The sequence below is a fragment of the Mercenaria mercenaria genome, chromosome 18 (genome assembly GCF_021730395.1).
Source record: "Mercenaria mercenaria strain notata chromosome 18, MADL_Memer_1, whole genome shotgun sequence".
Classification (NCBI taxonomy): domain Eukaryota; kingdom Metazoa; phylum Mollusca; class Bivalvia; order Venerida; family Veneridae; genus Mercenaria; species Mercenaria mercenaria.
In genome coordinates this window covers 3,997,628-4,013,861 of record NC_069378.1, presented here as the reverse complement: position 1 = coordinate 4,013,861, position 16,234 = coordinate 3,997,628, and the positions used below count along the sequence as shown (strand labels likewise).

Here is a 16,234-nt window from a genome sequence, read left to right as displayed (position 1 = left end):
GACTGTCTGGCTATCTCACAGTGTACACACACAAACTCTACAATCTCTGACTGTCTGGCTATCTCACAGTGTACACACACTTACTCTACAATCTCTGACTGTCTGGCTATCTCACAGTGTACACGCACTTACTCTACAATCTCTGACTGTCTGGCTATCTCACAGTGTACATGCACTTACTCTACAATCTCTGACTGTCTGGCTATCTCACAGTGTACATGCACTTACTCTACAATCTCTGACTGTCTGGCTATCTCACAGTGTACATGCACTTACTCTACAATCTCTGACTGTCTGGCTATCTCACAGTGTACACACACTTACTCTACAATCTCTGACTGTCTGGCTATCTCACAGTGTACACGCACTTACTCTACAATCTCTGACTGTCTGGCTATCTCAGTGTACACGCACTTACTCTACAATCTCTGACTGTCTGGCTATCCCAGAGTGTACACACACACACTCTACAATCTCTGACTGTCTGACTATTTCAGAGTGTACACGCACTTACTCTACAATCTCTGACTGTCTGGCTATCTCACAGTGTACATGCACTTACTCTACAATCTCTGACTGTCTGACTATTTCAGAGTGTACACACACTTACTCTACAATCTCTGACTGTCTGGCTATCTCACAGTGTACATGCACTTACTCTACAATCTCTGACTGTCTGACTATCTCACAGTGTACACACACAAACTCTACAATCTCTGACTGTCTGGCTATCTCACAGTGTACACACACAAACTCTACAATCTCTGACTGTCTGGCTATCTCACAGTGTACACACACAAACTCTACAATCTCTGACTGTCTGGCTATCTCACAGTGTACACACACTTACTCTACAATCTCTGACTGTCTGGCTATCTCACAGTGTACATGCACTTACTCTACAATCTCTGACTGTCTGGCTATCTCACAGTGTACATGCACTTACTCTACAATCTCTGACTGTCTGGCTATCTCACAGTGTACATGCACTTACTCTACAATCTCTGACTGTCTGGCTATCTCAAGTGTACACACACTTACTCACAATCTCTGATGTCTGGCTATCTCACAGTGTACATCACTTACTCTACAATCTCGACTGCTGGCTATCTCAGTGTACACCACTTACTCTACAATCTCTGACTGCCTGCTATCCAGAGTGTACACACACAACTCTTTCAATCTCTGACGTCTGCTATTTCAGTGTACAGCACTTACTCTACAATCTCTGACTGTCTGGCTATCCACAGTGTACATGCACTTACTCTACAATCTCTGACTGCCTGGCTATCTCACAGTGTACACACACTTACTCTACAATCTCTGACTGTCTGGCTATCTCACATGTACATGCACTTATCTAAATATCTGACTTCTGATCTATTTCAAGTGTACACGCACTTACTCTACATCTCACTGTCTTGTATAGTCGGAGTGTACTGTTTTACCTACATCTGACCTGCTATCTCAGAGGTACACACCTTACTCAACAATCACTGATTATCTGGTACCTCCGAGTACACATCATACTTTCACAATCTAAACTTGCACTATCTCAGAGTGTACACACACTTATCTTCAACTCCGACCGCCTGACTCAATCAATTGACCAGCCTGCTATCTCAGTGTACACACACTATAACCCAATCTTGCTGCCTGGTATCCATGTACACACATATTAAATCTCTGACTGCCGCTATCTCGGTGTACCACACTACCACATCTGACTGTGCTATCTCATCATCTCTTGCTGTAATGTATTTGAGTATGTGATTATCCTTCTCATACCCCAATGTTACACATTACTCCTGCTCCTTCTTTATAAGGTCAAGGTCATGTTTCATCTTCTGCATCTCTAAGGTCATCTCCTGTCTCACCTGTCAGCTGCTTGTCTTCATGAAATTCTTTGTTAGGGCAATTAAACTTTACTTGATTTGGAACCATGTGACAATCAGTGATAATCAGCAGGATAACTCAACACTCCTTATCTGAGAAAGCAGATATTTGACATCTTTGTGACATACAACAAACTATTCACCGAAATATATTTAACACGGTTGTTTAGCTTGATGCTTGGTAAGGATTATACCCAACATCCTTTCAGAGGAACATGACATTCTTGGATGTGCTCCCTTCACGACAGAATTCTGTTTGCCCCTTGTCAGAGGGAACGATATTCTGGTAGTGCCTCACTTGTCAGAACGAATTCTGTATGGTTGCCCTATCAAGGAACATGATTCAGTATGTTGCCTCCCTGTCATGACGATTACTGGTATGGTTCCTCTTGAGGGAACAGGATATTTCGTAGATTGCTCCTTGTAGGGACAGTTTTGGTATGGTTGCCTCCCTTGTCAGAGGGAACAGGATATTACTGGGTATGGTTGCCTCCCTTGTCAGAGGGAACAGGATATTTCTGGGTATGGTTGCCTCCCTTGTCAGAGGGAACAGGATATTACTGGGTATGGTTTCCTCCCTCGTTAGAGGGAACATGATATTACTCGGTACAGTTGCCTCCGTCTTCAGAGGGAACATAATATTTGTGGGTACAGTTGCCTCCCTCGTCACAGGGAACAGGATATTTCTGGGTATGGGTACCTCACTTGTCAGAGGGAACATGATATTTCTGGGCATGGTAGCCTCCCTCGTCAGAGGGAACATGGTATTTCTGGGCATGGTTGCCTCCATCGTCAGAGGGAACATGATATTTCTTGGTATGGTTGCCTCCCTCGTCAGAGGGAACATGGTATTTCTGGGCATGGTAGCCTCCCTCGTCAGATTATATTTCTGGGCATGGCTGCCTGCCCCACTTTTCTATCCATCAAAGAAAACACTTCATGGTTATCATAATTATGTACACAGTCTTATAGAATCCTTCAAAGATATCCATTGCCCATCTTTCACTAAAATATTCTATCTTTAGATACTTACTTCAAATGTATATAATCCTCATTAGATTTGTGTGTGTGTGTGTGTGTTCGGGTTTAACGTCTTTTTCAACAATTTTTCAGTCAAATAAACGACAGTGTCTACTTGTAGCAGTGAGCACAATGCCCAACTTTATAGTGCTGCCTCACTGGAATATCATGCCGTAGACACGTGGCATGATACCCTACCCAGTCACATTATACTGACACCGGGCTGACCAGTCCTAGCACTATCCCCTTAATGCTGAGCGCCAAGCGAGGAAGCTGCTAGTACCATTTTTTTTACGTTTTTGGTATGACGCGGCCGGGGATCGATCCCACGACCTCCCGCACTCGAAGCGAACGCTCTACCACTAGGCTACCAAGGCGGTTTCATTAAATTTACTTTACATTTCTAAATATATAAATTAATTGCGTATGTAGAGCTACAGTCATAATTAAATGCCATTCAGTAACAGCTGGTTGTTAAAATTGTTTTCAGTGATAGTACGCATCTATATAGATATTGTGTTTAGCTGTACATGTAGCAAAGTATCAATTATGCGTGTACTACATAAAACCTTACACATAATACTGTTAATACACATGAAGAATTTTATATTTACATGAGTGATATGTTGTAATTGTTCATACTTTCAAATATCAAATTTGGGTGCAGTATACCTTAACAGAAAGAAATTCCCTGCACAAACTTTTTGCAACAGATTGCATGACCTACTGACCAACTCACTGTAAGATGACTCTAATATACCAACGTCATTTTCCAGGGAGTAACAAGAACATTATTTCACACCTTTTTCTATTGTGTATATTAACAAATATAACACCAGAGAATCTGTTAATATCAGTTTAGTAGGGCATGTTTTGTTGGCCACTGGCCATGTTTGACAAGATCTAGAAATATAAAGGGTTATTCTATAGGGAATTCAAATACTTGTACCTACATGTGACCATTCTAAGCAAGGTGACCCTATATACAGGTGTCAGCAAACATAAGACTGCAGATTCCTTTACACTAATGAAAATTAAACTGTGAAATAAAACATCTCATTGGTCTATTCTCACCATAACTTCTAGAAAACATGTCCATTCAAACCAATAAAAGAGTGTATCTGGTTTACCGCAGCTGATCTCAAATACAGATAAAACATGATTTACAGTGTGGGATGCTGATGTGGTATAACAATGTCATTTAACTGAGGGAACTGAATCTGACACTTTCCTGAATTCAAGAATAAAACCATAAAGTAAGGTAAACAACATTTTAATGATCAACATGGAAGGCCATTCAACCAACATCATACCTTGTTATCAGTAAAATTTTGATTCAGGGGTTCAAAAAATGCAGTTTTACTAATTCTGACATGAAAAAGTTGGAGTAACAGGAGATTTTGTAGAAAAGTAGGAAAAAATTTGAAGCACTTTCAAAAAAGTAGGAAAAAGTAGGAACGCTGGAAAGCCTGTGAACTTGAAAAGAACTTTTTTGAAAGTTTTTTTCTAGTTAAAGCCCTAGCGATGCCTAAAAAGGGGACAAGTAACCCAACTTGGACAAAACTGACAGAGGATCATGCCAGGATACTGTAGACCAAGTCTGACGTAATTATGACCAGTAGTTTCAGAGCAGAAAATGTATATGTAATTTGTTGAAGATAACCAATGGACAATGGATGAAGGACAATTGCCACTGGCCATCTGCCTCTACAAAATAGCTCGTCCTGAACCTTTGGTTCAAGTCAGCTAAACCAAATATAAATAAGAAATATAGGTGTTCCTAAGGCATACACAAGCAGCATTCCCATTCACACAAAAATCCGCGTAATTCACGCATAAAAAGTCACTTGCACGCAAGTTTTAAAATTCCACGGGTACAATGCACGCGTAAAAAATCTGACAGAAAATACTTTGTTCGTCGATAAAGAGCCGAAATTCAAGTAACCAGACATTATTTTTGATCTGTACACGCAAATTACCGCAATACACACTGTTGACAATTTGCTACATGTCAAGACGAGTTGAATTTACATGCCGATGGCATAATTTAAGCTCCGCCTACTCCAGGTACTTGTGAGATTTTCACGAGAACTGTGACAGGGAATCAAATAATTTGCAAAACTAGACGTGATAGTATTCAGCCAATCAACGATGCAGTTACATCTTTGACACTTTCCGATAATTGTCAACATGTGCGAGTGCAAAAACAACGACTTTGGACGTTTTTTCAACAAGTTGTTGAATAATCAAGCGGTCAGCTGGCATCCCTACACAATTATTTGGTCTCCATTGTAAAAGCTGGTCAGCTGGCATCCCTACACAATTATTTGGTCTCAATTGTAAAAGAAAGACTCGTAAACTGCTTGTTTATTAATATTTACAAAATGACCGGTTGCGGACTGACTTTCATCGAGCAATTTTTCATTTTTATTCGAGTCCGATACTGTTCATGCTAAATAAGTATTACTCGCTGAGTTTTGATTTTAAAACATTTTTTTTGTTGCTATAATGTTGCAGCAAGATATAGCAGCAAAAAAATGTTTTAAAAACTCGGCTGGTGATACCCATCAGCGTCTGCTTAATTTTTTGAAAACGGGTTTTTTTTTCAGAATTATGGAATAAAGAAAAACTCTTTGCATGGAAAATGATGTATCTAAGAAAATGAATGGTCACATCAATAGTTTTTATCCATATTGAAACAAGAAAATTATAGCCATCTTTTCAAATTGCTTCACAAGCTTGCTGGGTGTGTGTGGTGGGGAGGGGGGTATACTGTGTTAGAAATGATGTTCAGAAATTTCTATTTTTCAACTAGAAGTCTCTCCACTTTTCTATAAGGAGAAGTCACTTTTAGCTGTATCCCTGTGGTGCATGTGTAAAACAAACCACTGTCATTAACACTGGCTGAATAAAAGTGTCACTTCCCATATACTTAGAACTTTATAATTTTGTTTCAGTTGGAACATTTTTTTCAATTTGTATGGTTTGTACCCAACTTTTTTTATCATGTACCCACATTTTCTAAAGTATGTGGGTACATGTACCCACTTTTCAAAAAGTCAGTGGGAATGCTGACAAGTAGGCAAAGTCAAAGAGGAAGTCTTGACAAACTTTTGTGATAGACAGGCAGACAGACAATATATCTCCCTACATACAGGGTGACATAACACAGAATGTCTCTTGCAAAATCATGACATGGGCTGACTGGTTTAAAGATAAAATGCTTGAGAGAGAAGTAGTTTAAGGATTACTTTGCAGACAAAGTACTCGTTACATTTGTGCTTTTACCTAAAGTGTCACCAAAAACCTACCTTCTCACTAGTCTGGGCAATCAGCTTGGATTTCTCAACTTTCATTTTATGTATCTCATTGTATAAATACTGGACTTCAGCTGCTAGACGTGTTTTTATCTCTTTCTCTTCTTTCAGCACTTTCTGTAATGTGTCATTGCTCGTCTGCAGGTGTAAAACTGTAACACACACACACGTAATAGTTTTTTTCAAGCCAACAGAAATGAAGGACCAAACATATACCACATATTTTCACCAAATTTCTAATAAAAGTTTTCATAGTGACATTAAAATTTCACATGAGGTGAGTTTTCAAAATAATAGTTATGCAAATAGCAATAACGTGAAGCTGTTTGTCTGTCAGTCTTTTGGTGTAAGAGCATATTACATGATATAACAGTTATAAGCCTTGTTTTCATCAACATTTTTTACAAGGCATTATATAATGCTCCCAATGTCATGTAATATATCTGTAATAAAACTCAAGCCTGTTTCTTAATACAAAGCTAAATTCATCTATCATTAAAATATGATCTCAAAATTGTTCATACACCTTTCTTCAAAAAGACAGAACAAAAATTGAACTGAAAATGATACTCACTTTCAAAATTGACATCTTTTGGTTCCTCATTGGCAGACAGCTCCTTTTCTTTTAAGTGCTGGTTTAGCAAGCGTAACTTTCTGGGGGGAAAAAATATTGCATCGGTAAATATTACATCAAACAAATAAAATGTGTGGTTTGTAAATCAAATATTCCCCTTCCCTCACAATGGCCTGTTGTATGTTATTCAGTCAGTAGTCACCCTGACAGGCTGTGTTTTTTTGGGGTTTTTTTGAGGGGGGGTGGGGGGGGGCTCACTTTTGAACCAAACTTCTGCTTTAGTCTCAATGGCACGAAGTATTTTTCCCCCAATTTTAAAGCTAAATTTCTTAAAGTTATTTTTTTTTTTACTTTTTTTTGGCAAGACTGTACATACGACACAATAAATATTTGAAACACTTCGAGCATTACTGGCCATTATTCTTTTAAAATATAATGTTTTGGTAAAACAATAACTTTTCTTGAGCATTTCTCAATTTGGATGTTAGTATGCATTTTTTCTTAATTGTAAAACCCAATTCCCAAATCTTGATTTAGTAAAAAATTCAGGTATAAATAAGATACTCTTAAGACATGGCAATTAAACTCCTAACTCATGGTTTGGAAACTAGTATGAACAAAACATGACTGAGCTGTCTCTGTAATCTTATACTGAGGTGTGAGTAATGAACTGTAAGTAGTCACTATACGTAGTGTTAAGCACTTTCTCTAAAACAGATGTAATAAACTTTGTTTCCCTGAAATTTATTTATTTTGTTGGGTTTAACGTTGCACCAACACAAGAATTATTATAGGTCATATGGTGACTTTCAATCTTTGATGGAGGAGGAAGACCCCAGGTGCCCCTCCATGCATTTTTTTCTCATAAGCCAGAACCTGGGTAGAACCAATGACCTTCCATTAGCCAGCTGGATGGCTTCCTCATAAGAAGAATTTAACACACTTTGTGAGGCTCGAACCCACATTGATGACGGTCAAGTGATTTGAAGCCAGCTACTTTAACCACCTTGCCACGAAGGCCCCTCTGTTTCCAGGTAAGAAGGTTGCTACACAAGAAACCTACCTTCTAAGCTGACTATTTTCACTCCTCAATGGCTGTATAGCAAGGTCAATCTCTGTCTGAAGGTTAAAGGTCAAGGCCAACTGTGGTATAGCACTGATGGCTGCATCAATCTCCATTACCAGCCTTGTAACCTCCGTATCTTCTATAGATAAAGATAAACAAGATATATTTAGTGTATTATAACAACCTGATAACATCTACATTTTCTGCTGATGAAGAAAATATATTTAATGTCTATTAGCCTGGCAACCTCCACATCTTCTGTTGATGAAGAAAATATATGTAGTGTACATCCGCCTGGCAACCTCCACTTCTTCTGTTGTCTATTAGCCTGGCAACCTCCACATCTTCTGTTGATGAAGAAAATATATTTAGTGTACATCCGCCTGGCAACCTCCACATCTTCTGTTGATGAAGAAAATATATTTAGTGTACATCCGCCTGGCAACCTCCACTTCTTCTGCTGATGAAGAAAATATATTTAGTGTACATCCGCCTGGCAACTTCTACTTCTTCTGTTGATGAAGAGAATATATTTAGTGTTTAATAGCCTGCAACCTGCACTTCTTCTGTTGATAAAGACAATATATTTAGTGTACATCAGCCTGGTAACCTCCACATCTTCTGCTGATAAAGACAATATATTTAGTGTTCATAAGCCTTGCAACCTCCACATCTTCTGTTGATAAAGACAATATATTTAGTGTACATAAGCCTTGCAACCTCCACATCTTCTGCTGATAAAGACAATATATTTAGTGTTCATAAGCCTTGCAACCTCCACATCTTCTGTTGATAAAGACAATATATTTAGTGTACATCAGCCTGGTAACCTCTACATCTTCTGTTGATAAAAAAATATATATATTTAGTGTACATCAGCCTTGTAACCTCCACATCTTCTGTTGATAAAAAAATATATATATTTAGTGTACATCAGCCTTGTAACCTCCACATCTTCTGTTGATAAAAAAATATATATATTTAGTGTACATCAGCCTTGTAACCTCCACATCTTCTGTTGATAAAAAAATATATATATTTAGTGTACATCAGCCTTGTAACCTCCACATCTTCTGTTGATAAAGACAATATATTTAGTGTTCATAAGCCTTGAAACCTCCACATCTTCTGTTGATAAAGACAATTATCAATATATTTAGTGTTCATTAGTCTAGTACCTCCACATCTTACACACTAGCCTGGTCACCTCCACATCTTCTGTTGATAAAGAAGTTATATTTAGTGCACAACAAGTAATATTAGTTTAATAAAAAAAAAAAGCTCAAGTTTGAAGGTTATAGAGGTACTTCAAGTCTGAACCGCAGACATATCCTATACTCACATCTTCTACAACAGCATAGACTTGATTAAGTATATTTGTGTGTGTGTGTGTGTGTGTGTGTGTGTGTTTGGGTTTAACGTCTTTTTCAACATTTTTTCAGTCATATAAATGACGGTGTCTACTTGTAGCAGTGAACACAATGCCCAACTTTATAGTGCTGCCTCACTGGAATATGATATCACCTCATAGACACGTGACATGATACCCCACCCAGTCACATTATACTGACACCGGGCTGACCAGTCCTAACATTACCCTCTTAATGCTGAGCGCTAAGCGAGGAAGCTACTAGTACCATTTTTTACGTCTTTGGTATGACGCGGCCGGGGATCGAACTCATGACCTCCCGCACTCGAAGCTTACATTTGTGACTTCCTGGCTGAGCTACATACACTTTTCATTTCATGCTTTTCTGTATTTTATTGTTATATCATGGTAGTCAGTGCTCTTGATATTGTGTATGACTGCCCAACATATCTGGTAAAATTCCATTTGGTTTGGAACAAAAATTGGAATTTTACGTTATACAACAAGAGTGCCTGACAGTCACAAAATATGCCTGTCTAAATATTAAGTTACGTATCATAAAGGTTGTAATATTGATGTTGTATGCCTTGTTCACCCAAAACAAGAGTGCCAGACTGTCACAAAATACCCCATCATCGAATTTGGCCTAATTCAAAAGCCATATTCCAAGTGCCTGGGGCGATTTGGGTGGTTATCGAACTTGGCTGAGATACTATGCCCACAAACATTGTCAGTAAGTTTGGTGAAGATCAGATAAAAACTGTTCGACTTATGAAGCGGACAAGGCTAAATTCGCAGTTTTTCGAGTACTTCAAGGGCCATAATCCAAGAGTGCCTGGGGCGATTAGGATGGTTATCGAACTTGGCCGAGATATTATGCCCACAAACATTGTCAGCAAGTTTGGTGAAGATTACAGGTGTTCAGATAATACGCCCCGCTCTGTCAGAGTATTTGGGAGGGTTTGGCAAAAGCTGGCTTTCTTTTGTGAGCCCTGGGTTATATCATATTCTAATATGCTTTTCTCTGTTAAAACACTCTTACGCTAGAATGACGTCACATAAATGTGCGGTGACGTCAATGTTTTTGTTGCGACCAAGATAGAGCGCTACTTTATTTTATCTACTGTTTTAGATTAAGGGCACATTAGAATCAAAATAATTTATAGCAAAAGAGTGTTTTAACACTATTTTTTCATTCGGGCGGTAATAAGTTGTACAAATAATTTTACGAGGGCTGTGCCCTCGTGAAATTATTACGTCAACTTACAACTGCCCATCGTGCATAAATAGTGTTAAAACACTCTTTTGCTATAAATTATCTCTTAAATAAACAAGATTTTAAATGAAACCTAAAACTGCTTTTATTCGGTGAGATGACCATGTAAAACACAAAGATCTGGAATCCATCAACATGCAAAAACAATAGGTAGTGATCTTTTATCTCAAATCGGTTACATGTACTTTATCAAAACTCATTATCATTCCCTGGAAATATGTTATTCTACCTTGGTGACCATAAACAAAAAGTGCTTGAAGTTGTAAATGTGACAAATGACCTCGACAGGTAAATAATAATCAAACTAATCACACAATCACACCTCTACAGACAACTACAAAGTCATAATATAGTAGTTTAATCATCATACCAGGATTTTCTATAAACTTATGAACACAAAACAAGATTTTTTCATGTGGATTGTGAGAGAACTTATCTAGAATAAAAATTTAATTCCAACTGTATCACTAGTTCTAGACACAGGTACCACCACTTCCTGTCAATGTACAGGCACGTGTCAATGCAAGACAAAGTCACCTTACATATTACCTTGGGTTGTTAGGGGGAGGGCAAGGATACAATAAAACATCACCAAGAAACTTAAAGATAAAGTAAATTGAAGGTCTGAGTGGGGTAAATACCAAACTAGAAGATGCTTTTATAGAAAAGCGCATGTCTCCCCCAATGCAAAGTTGTATAGGCAAGAAGTCAATAGGGGACAGGAGCGGAAGTCAAAGAGACACTGATGGTTGGCTGCAATATGGATCATCTACTTGGCATGTCCAATCATCCCACTAAGTTTCAACATTCTGGGCCTAGTGGTTCTCAAGTTATGAATTGGAAATGGTTTTCCATGTTCAGGCCCCTGTGACCTTGACCTTTGATTGAGTGACCCTAAAATCAGTAGGGGTCATCTACTCTGCATGTCCAATCATCCTATTAACTTTATTAAGTTTCAACATTCTGGGTAAAGTGGTTCTCAAGTTATTGATTAGAAAGAGTTTTCTATGTTCATGCCACTGTGACCTTGATCTTAGCTCAAGTGATCCCAAAAACGATAAGGGTCATATTCTCTTTTACTCCTATCATCCTATGAAGTTTGAAAGTTATGGGTGAAAAGGTTCTCATGTTATTGATTGGAGACGGTTTTCCATGTTCTAGTCCCTGTGACCTTGACTTTTGATCAAGTGACCCAAAAATCAAAAGGGGTCATCTACTCTACATGTTTTATCAACCTATGAAGTTTCAACATTCTGGGTCAAGTGATTCTCAAGTTACTTACTGGAAATGGTTTTCCATGTTCAGGCCCCTGTGACCTTGACCTTTATTAAAGTGACCACAAAATCAATAGGGGTCATCTACTCTGCATGTCCAATCATCCTATGAAGTTTCAACATTCTCAGTCAAAAGCTTCTCAAGTTATTGATCGGAAATAGTTTTTCATGTTCAGACCCCTGTGACCCTGACCTTCAACTGAGTGACCCGAAAATCAATAGGGACCATCTACTATGAAGTTTCAACATTTTGGGTTAATTGGTTATCAAGTTATTGATCGAAAATGGTTTTCCATGTTCTGGCCCCTGTGACCTTGATCTTAGATCGAGTGACCCCCAAAACAATAGGGGTCGTCTACTTCATAAGCCCTGCCAACCTATGAAGTTTGAAGGTTCTAGGTCAAATGGTTCAATCTCCAGTTATTGATTGGAAATGCAGTGTGATGGACGGACCGAAGGACGGACGGACAGGGCAAGAACAATATGTCTCCCCTGTGCGGGGGTGGGGGACATAATAGAACTCCAGGTGCACAACTACAAATGATGAATGACATTCCTGTAAAGTTTCATGACTCCAAATCAAATGCTTTTTGAGATACATGACTTGTGACATTTACCTTTAGGCCCTTTATGCCTAGTTTTGACTAAGTCAAGGGCCATAACTCTGGAGAGTGAAATCTCAAACAAAAAATTAACTCTACAACTTCACAAGCAGAACAATATTTCTATAATGTTTGATGACTCTAGGTCAAATACTTCTTGAGATATGCTTGACATAAATTTTGACAGACAAGACATATGGACAGACGTTCTTACAAATTGGCATTTCTTTTGTTACAAAGCACCTAGCAAGCAACAGAAAGTACTCAATAAGCAGCACGAAAAGAACATAAATTAACATTACCTACTGTCCTCAGTACCAAGAAATGTCCTTTTGTTTGCATGGATGGGCAGATGTACAGATAGAAGTAAACCTAAAAGCCCCCTACTGGTACTAATAATAAGCTAGAACAGATGGTAAAATCGACCACCTTCGAATTATTCTATTGCAATTGGCTATTTACATAACTGAAGTTGAACACGCCATCTAATAGCAACCACTTACAACACCAACTATTGTTAACAAAATCAAAATTGGTAAATATTCTGTATAAATAAATGACTTACATTTATCTGTTTAAAAAATATTTATCCAAAATCACTGGGGAAGAGGATGTTTTTTGTGCATGCTCACTGTCAACACATTAAGGCCTGACACTGGGTAACTTTTCATTACCAGTACTTGATCTATAATGACTGTTGCTGCATTTTTGGGAAAGTTTCAATGTAACACTATGGAGAAAATTGTGTGAGTTTGCTTACTAAATACAAATTATGTCAATTTTTCAGCAAATGTTAAGTTTTATATCGATACCAACCATTGATAACAATTTGCAGAAATAAAAAGAGTTACAGGTAAAAAAAACCTCATTTTCTGTCTGAGTTTATCATCAGAACCAGTACCCTAAAACATTTTTAAAGGTACTAGAATTCTTATGAAAAAGGAACAAAATAAGTATACTTACTGGAAACTTTGGTACATTCTTTGAGCTCCTTTAACAGATATCTGAGTTTTCTGACACCTACATCCCCTGCTGCAACGGTCTGGGCATGCCTTGCACTGTGATAAACTGTGCTATTTTGCTGACCTTGTGATGTCACTTGAGATGTTGACTGTCCCTGTGTTCCTACAGCTGATGACAGAATGCTTCCTGATTGGACAGCACTTCCAACAATTTCATTTGTAACAGGCAAACTGATTGGCTGATTTGAGCCAGGGATGATGGGAAGACCTGGGACATAGCCAATCACATTTTGAGTATTTGAATCATTTGGAATGAATACAATTTTGCCTCCATAACTGCTAGTACTACCAGTTCCACTCATGTTTTGATTTCTTGGAGTAGATGCAGTAACTTCAGACAGATTTTGTGAATCATTCTTTAAACCTTCCATCCTAAATGTGCCATCCTTTGATGACTGAGAGTGAGTAGCAGATTGTTTTAAATTTTGGGCGGGTGTATCCCTCTCTGGAACTTCATCTAGTGATCCCGGACCTTGACTTTTATTTGTCGAGTCACTCTTGTCCGATTTGCTTAAATTACCACTTGAACTTTGATCTGAACTTTTTTTCTGATGAAGCTGAAAAAGGCCATTCTGTTTTTCATACACAACTTTACCATCAGTGTTTGACCTCACATCATGACCTTTAGGCACATCAGATCGCCGTGGTAACACGATATAGTCAGTTCCTTTACTTGCCTCAGAATAATCAGTCCTTCCTGAGAGAGGCATTTCTTGTTCTCCACCCTCCTTCATAGTACTGTTCTGTGAGGATGGTTGTGCATTTTCCAAGTTCTGAACATGACCTTCAGTTTGAGCTTGTGCACCTACCAGCCAAGCTTGAGGAGGCAGAATTTCCCTGGAATCACCACTTAGATACGGCTGAAAGGCTGTTAGACTGCTATCTTGTTGACCTTCAAACTGAGTATTTGAATCATATAACCCTGTCCCTGGAACTACCGGTCTGAAAACTGAATCTGCAGGAGGCAATGAAAACCCCTGACTGCCAGTCATTACAAATCCACCAGACTGTCTACCAACAACTGGCTCTGACACATTTTCTGTATCATCTTTAAGTAAATTTTCATTTTGTCCTGCATTACTCAAATGATCTTGACCCTCCGATCCACTTAAACTTTGGGGATCTTTTACACTTGCACTCCGAAATGCTTTGAATTTTTCTAATTCTGCTCTAGCAGCAGCTTCCTGAAGCTCAGTAAATTTGTTAAGTTCAATTCGCTTGTAAATATCTACCATGTCAGCCATATTTTGTATATGATTGAAACTAGGGGGTACTGAAGACACTGCCGAGATGTCTTTTTCCGGTATGTCTCGAGAAACTTGATCAGTTCCACTTGGAAGCTTGCTTGCAGAGAGATCAGCCAGGTGCTTTTCTGGATCAGGTGTAGACGAAGCAAGACGCGTGTTGAAGATAGGATTATTCGCATAGTCTTGAGACTGTAGCTGTCTCAGAAATAATGCTGTACCATAAGGATAGGTTGTTCCATAGATAGAGCTGAATCCTGGAAAGAAAAATTGTGCAGTATAATTTTCAAAAAATATTTTCAAACAAATAATTCAAATTAAAAACGATTTCTAACGCTTCTCTAACCATAAATATATACATCTCCATGTCATCTCAGAAAAATGTACTAAAATGAGCTTCTTTTCTGCAACTTTCTGTCTTGTAAACTTGTTCTGCAAAATTTCTTTGCCTTAGACAAAAAATCTCTGAAAATAATAAATATCAAATCCTTTTAATTCTTCTTTTTATTTCAATACAGTGAACTTGCCTATTCCGAACCAGTCTTTAAATTGACTCATTTCCAAGTTTTTAAGCAGCCGTCGCGCATACGTCAAGAAAAACCGTAAGTTATGTTTTGGTTTTATATCTAATACACTAAACTAATAATTAATTGCTGGTAAATGTTCAAGTTATTCTTACATAATACATATTTACAACATTGTCCAAATGCTATATTTTTTCTTATGTGGAAATTTGACGATTGTAAACAAAAATGTCAGATTCAAAGAGCGCTTGCGTTCTAGTTTTTTAATGAAATGAAATGGAAGGGAGATTAAAAAGAAGGAAATTTTATGCTTTTTCCAGTCATATATCCCACATTAAAAACAATTTGTCCATTGAGATGCCTAAAGAGGAAATATAGATGGCATACATTGTGCCTATTCCGAATCACACATTTTCAGTTCTGTTCTGCTGCACGTTGTTTAAAGATTGCAGAAAAAATATCGATTCAATGTGTCCAAAATATTAATTTATGTTATTGTTTTTACCCATGGCCAGATGTTACAGAAAAAGGCGAAGGTATTATTATACAATGTGACTATTTAATTCACATAAAGGACAAGACCGCCCACATGTCTGTTTTAAAACAGAATATTTCAATAATGCCAAAGAAGGATGTCGTGCCTATCGTTTTAGTCATTTAATTGGCCTTAGATGCGATTATTTCTATTCCTGACATAAAATAATTTCAGTTTTCGATTCAAGATGGTAGTTTTATGTTGTTGTGGATAGTAGTAAGAAAACCATTTCAGGTCATTTGTGGTGATTCGGAATAGGCGAGTATGACCCGGTTTATGCACAGTACCAGTCTGATCATTTACAGAAATCTGTTACAAACAATGTTTTGTTTCGAATTTCTTTTCACATTATTTTAATCGTGACATATTTGTCCAGCATTTAAAATGAAAATTATATTTAAAATATAAACTTGACGAAGTAAAACGATAAAAAATTAAAAACTGGTTCGGAATGGGCAAGTTCGCTGTAGCACTATAACAAAGAGAATACAAGATATTACCACACTGTTTTTTTAT

General features: G+C 37.9%; 1 protein-coding gene across 1 annotated transcript in view; it reads right to left on the bottom strand.

The window, feature by feature from the left end:
* Positions 1-16,234, bottom strand: part of LOC123539334 (uncharacterized) — a 39,991-nt gene that overhangs the window by 12,271 nt on the left and 11,486 nt on the right. Inside the window, exons 6-12 of the mRNA XM_053530649.1 lie at positions 13,357-14,916; positions 7,870-8,011; positions 6,807-6,886; positions 6,227-6,384; positions 2,271-2,811; positions 1,644-1,750; positions 1,266-1,291 (exon numbers count right to left, since the gene is read on the bottom strand). Of these exons, the coding sequence (XP_053386624.1) occupies positions 1,266-1,291; positions 1,644-1,750; positions 2,271-2,811; positions 6,227-6,384; positions 6,807-6,886; positions 7,870-8,011; positions 13,357-14,916 (2,614 nt within the window). The remainder of the gene's footprint in view (positions 1-1,265; positions 1,292-1,643; positions 1,751-2,270; positions 2,812-6,226; positions 6,385-6,806; positions 6,887-7,869; positions 8,012-13,356; positions 14,917-16,234) is intronic.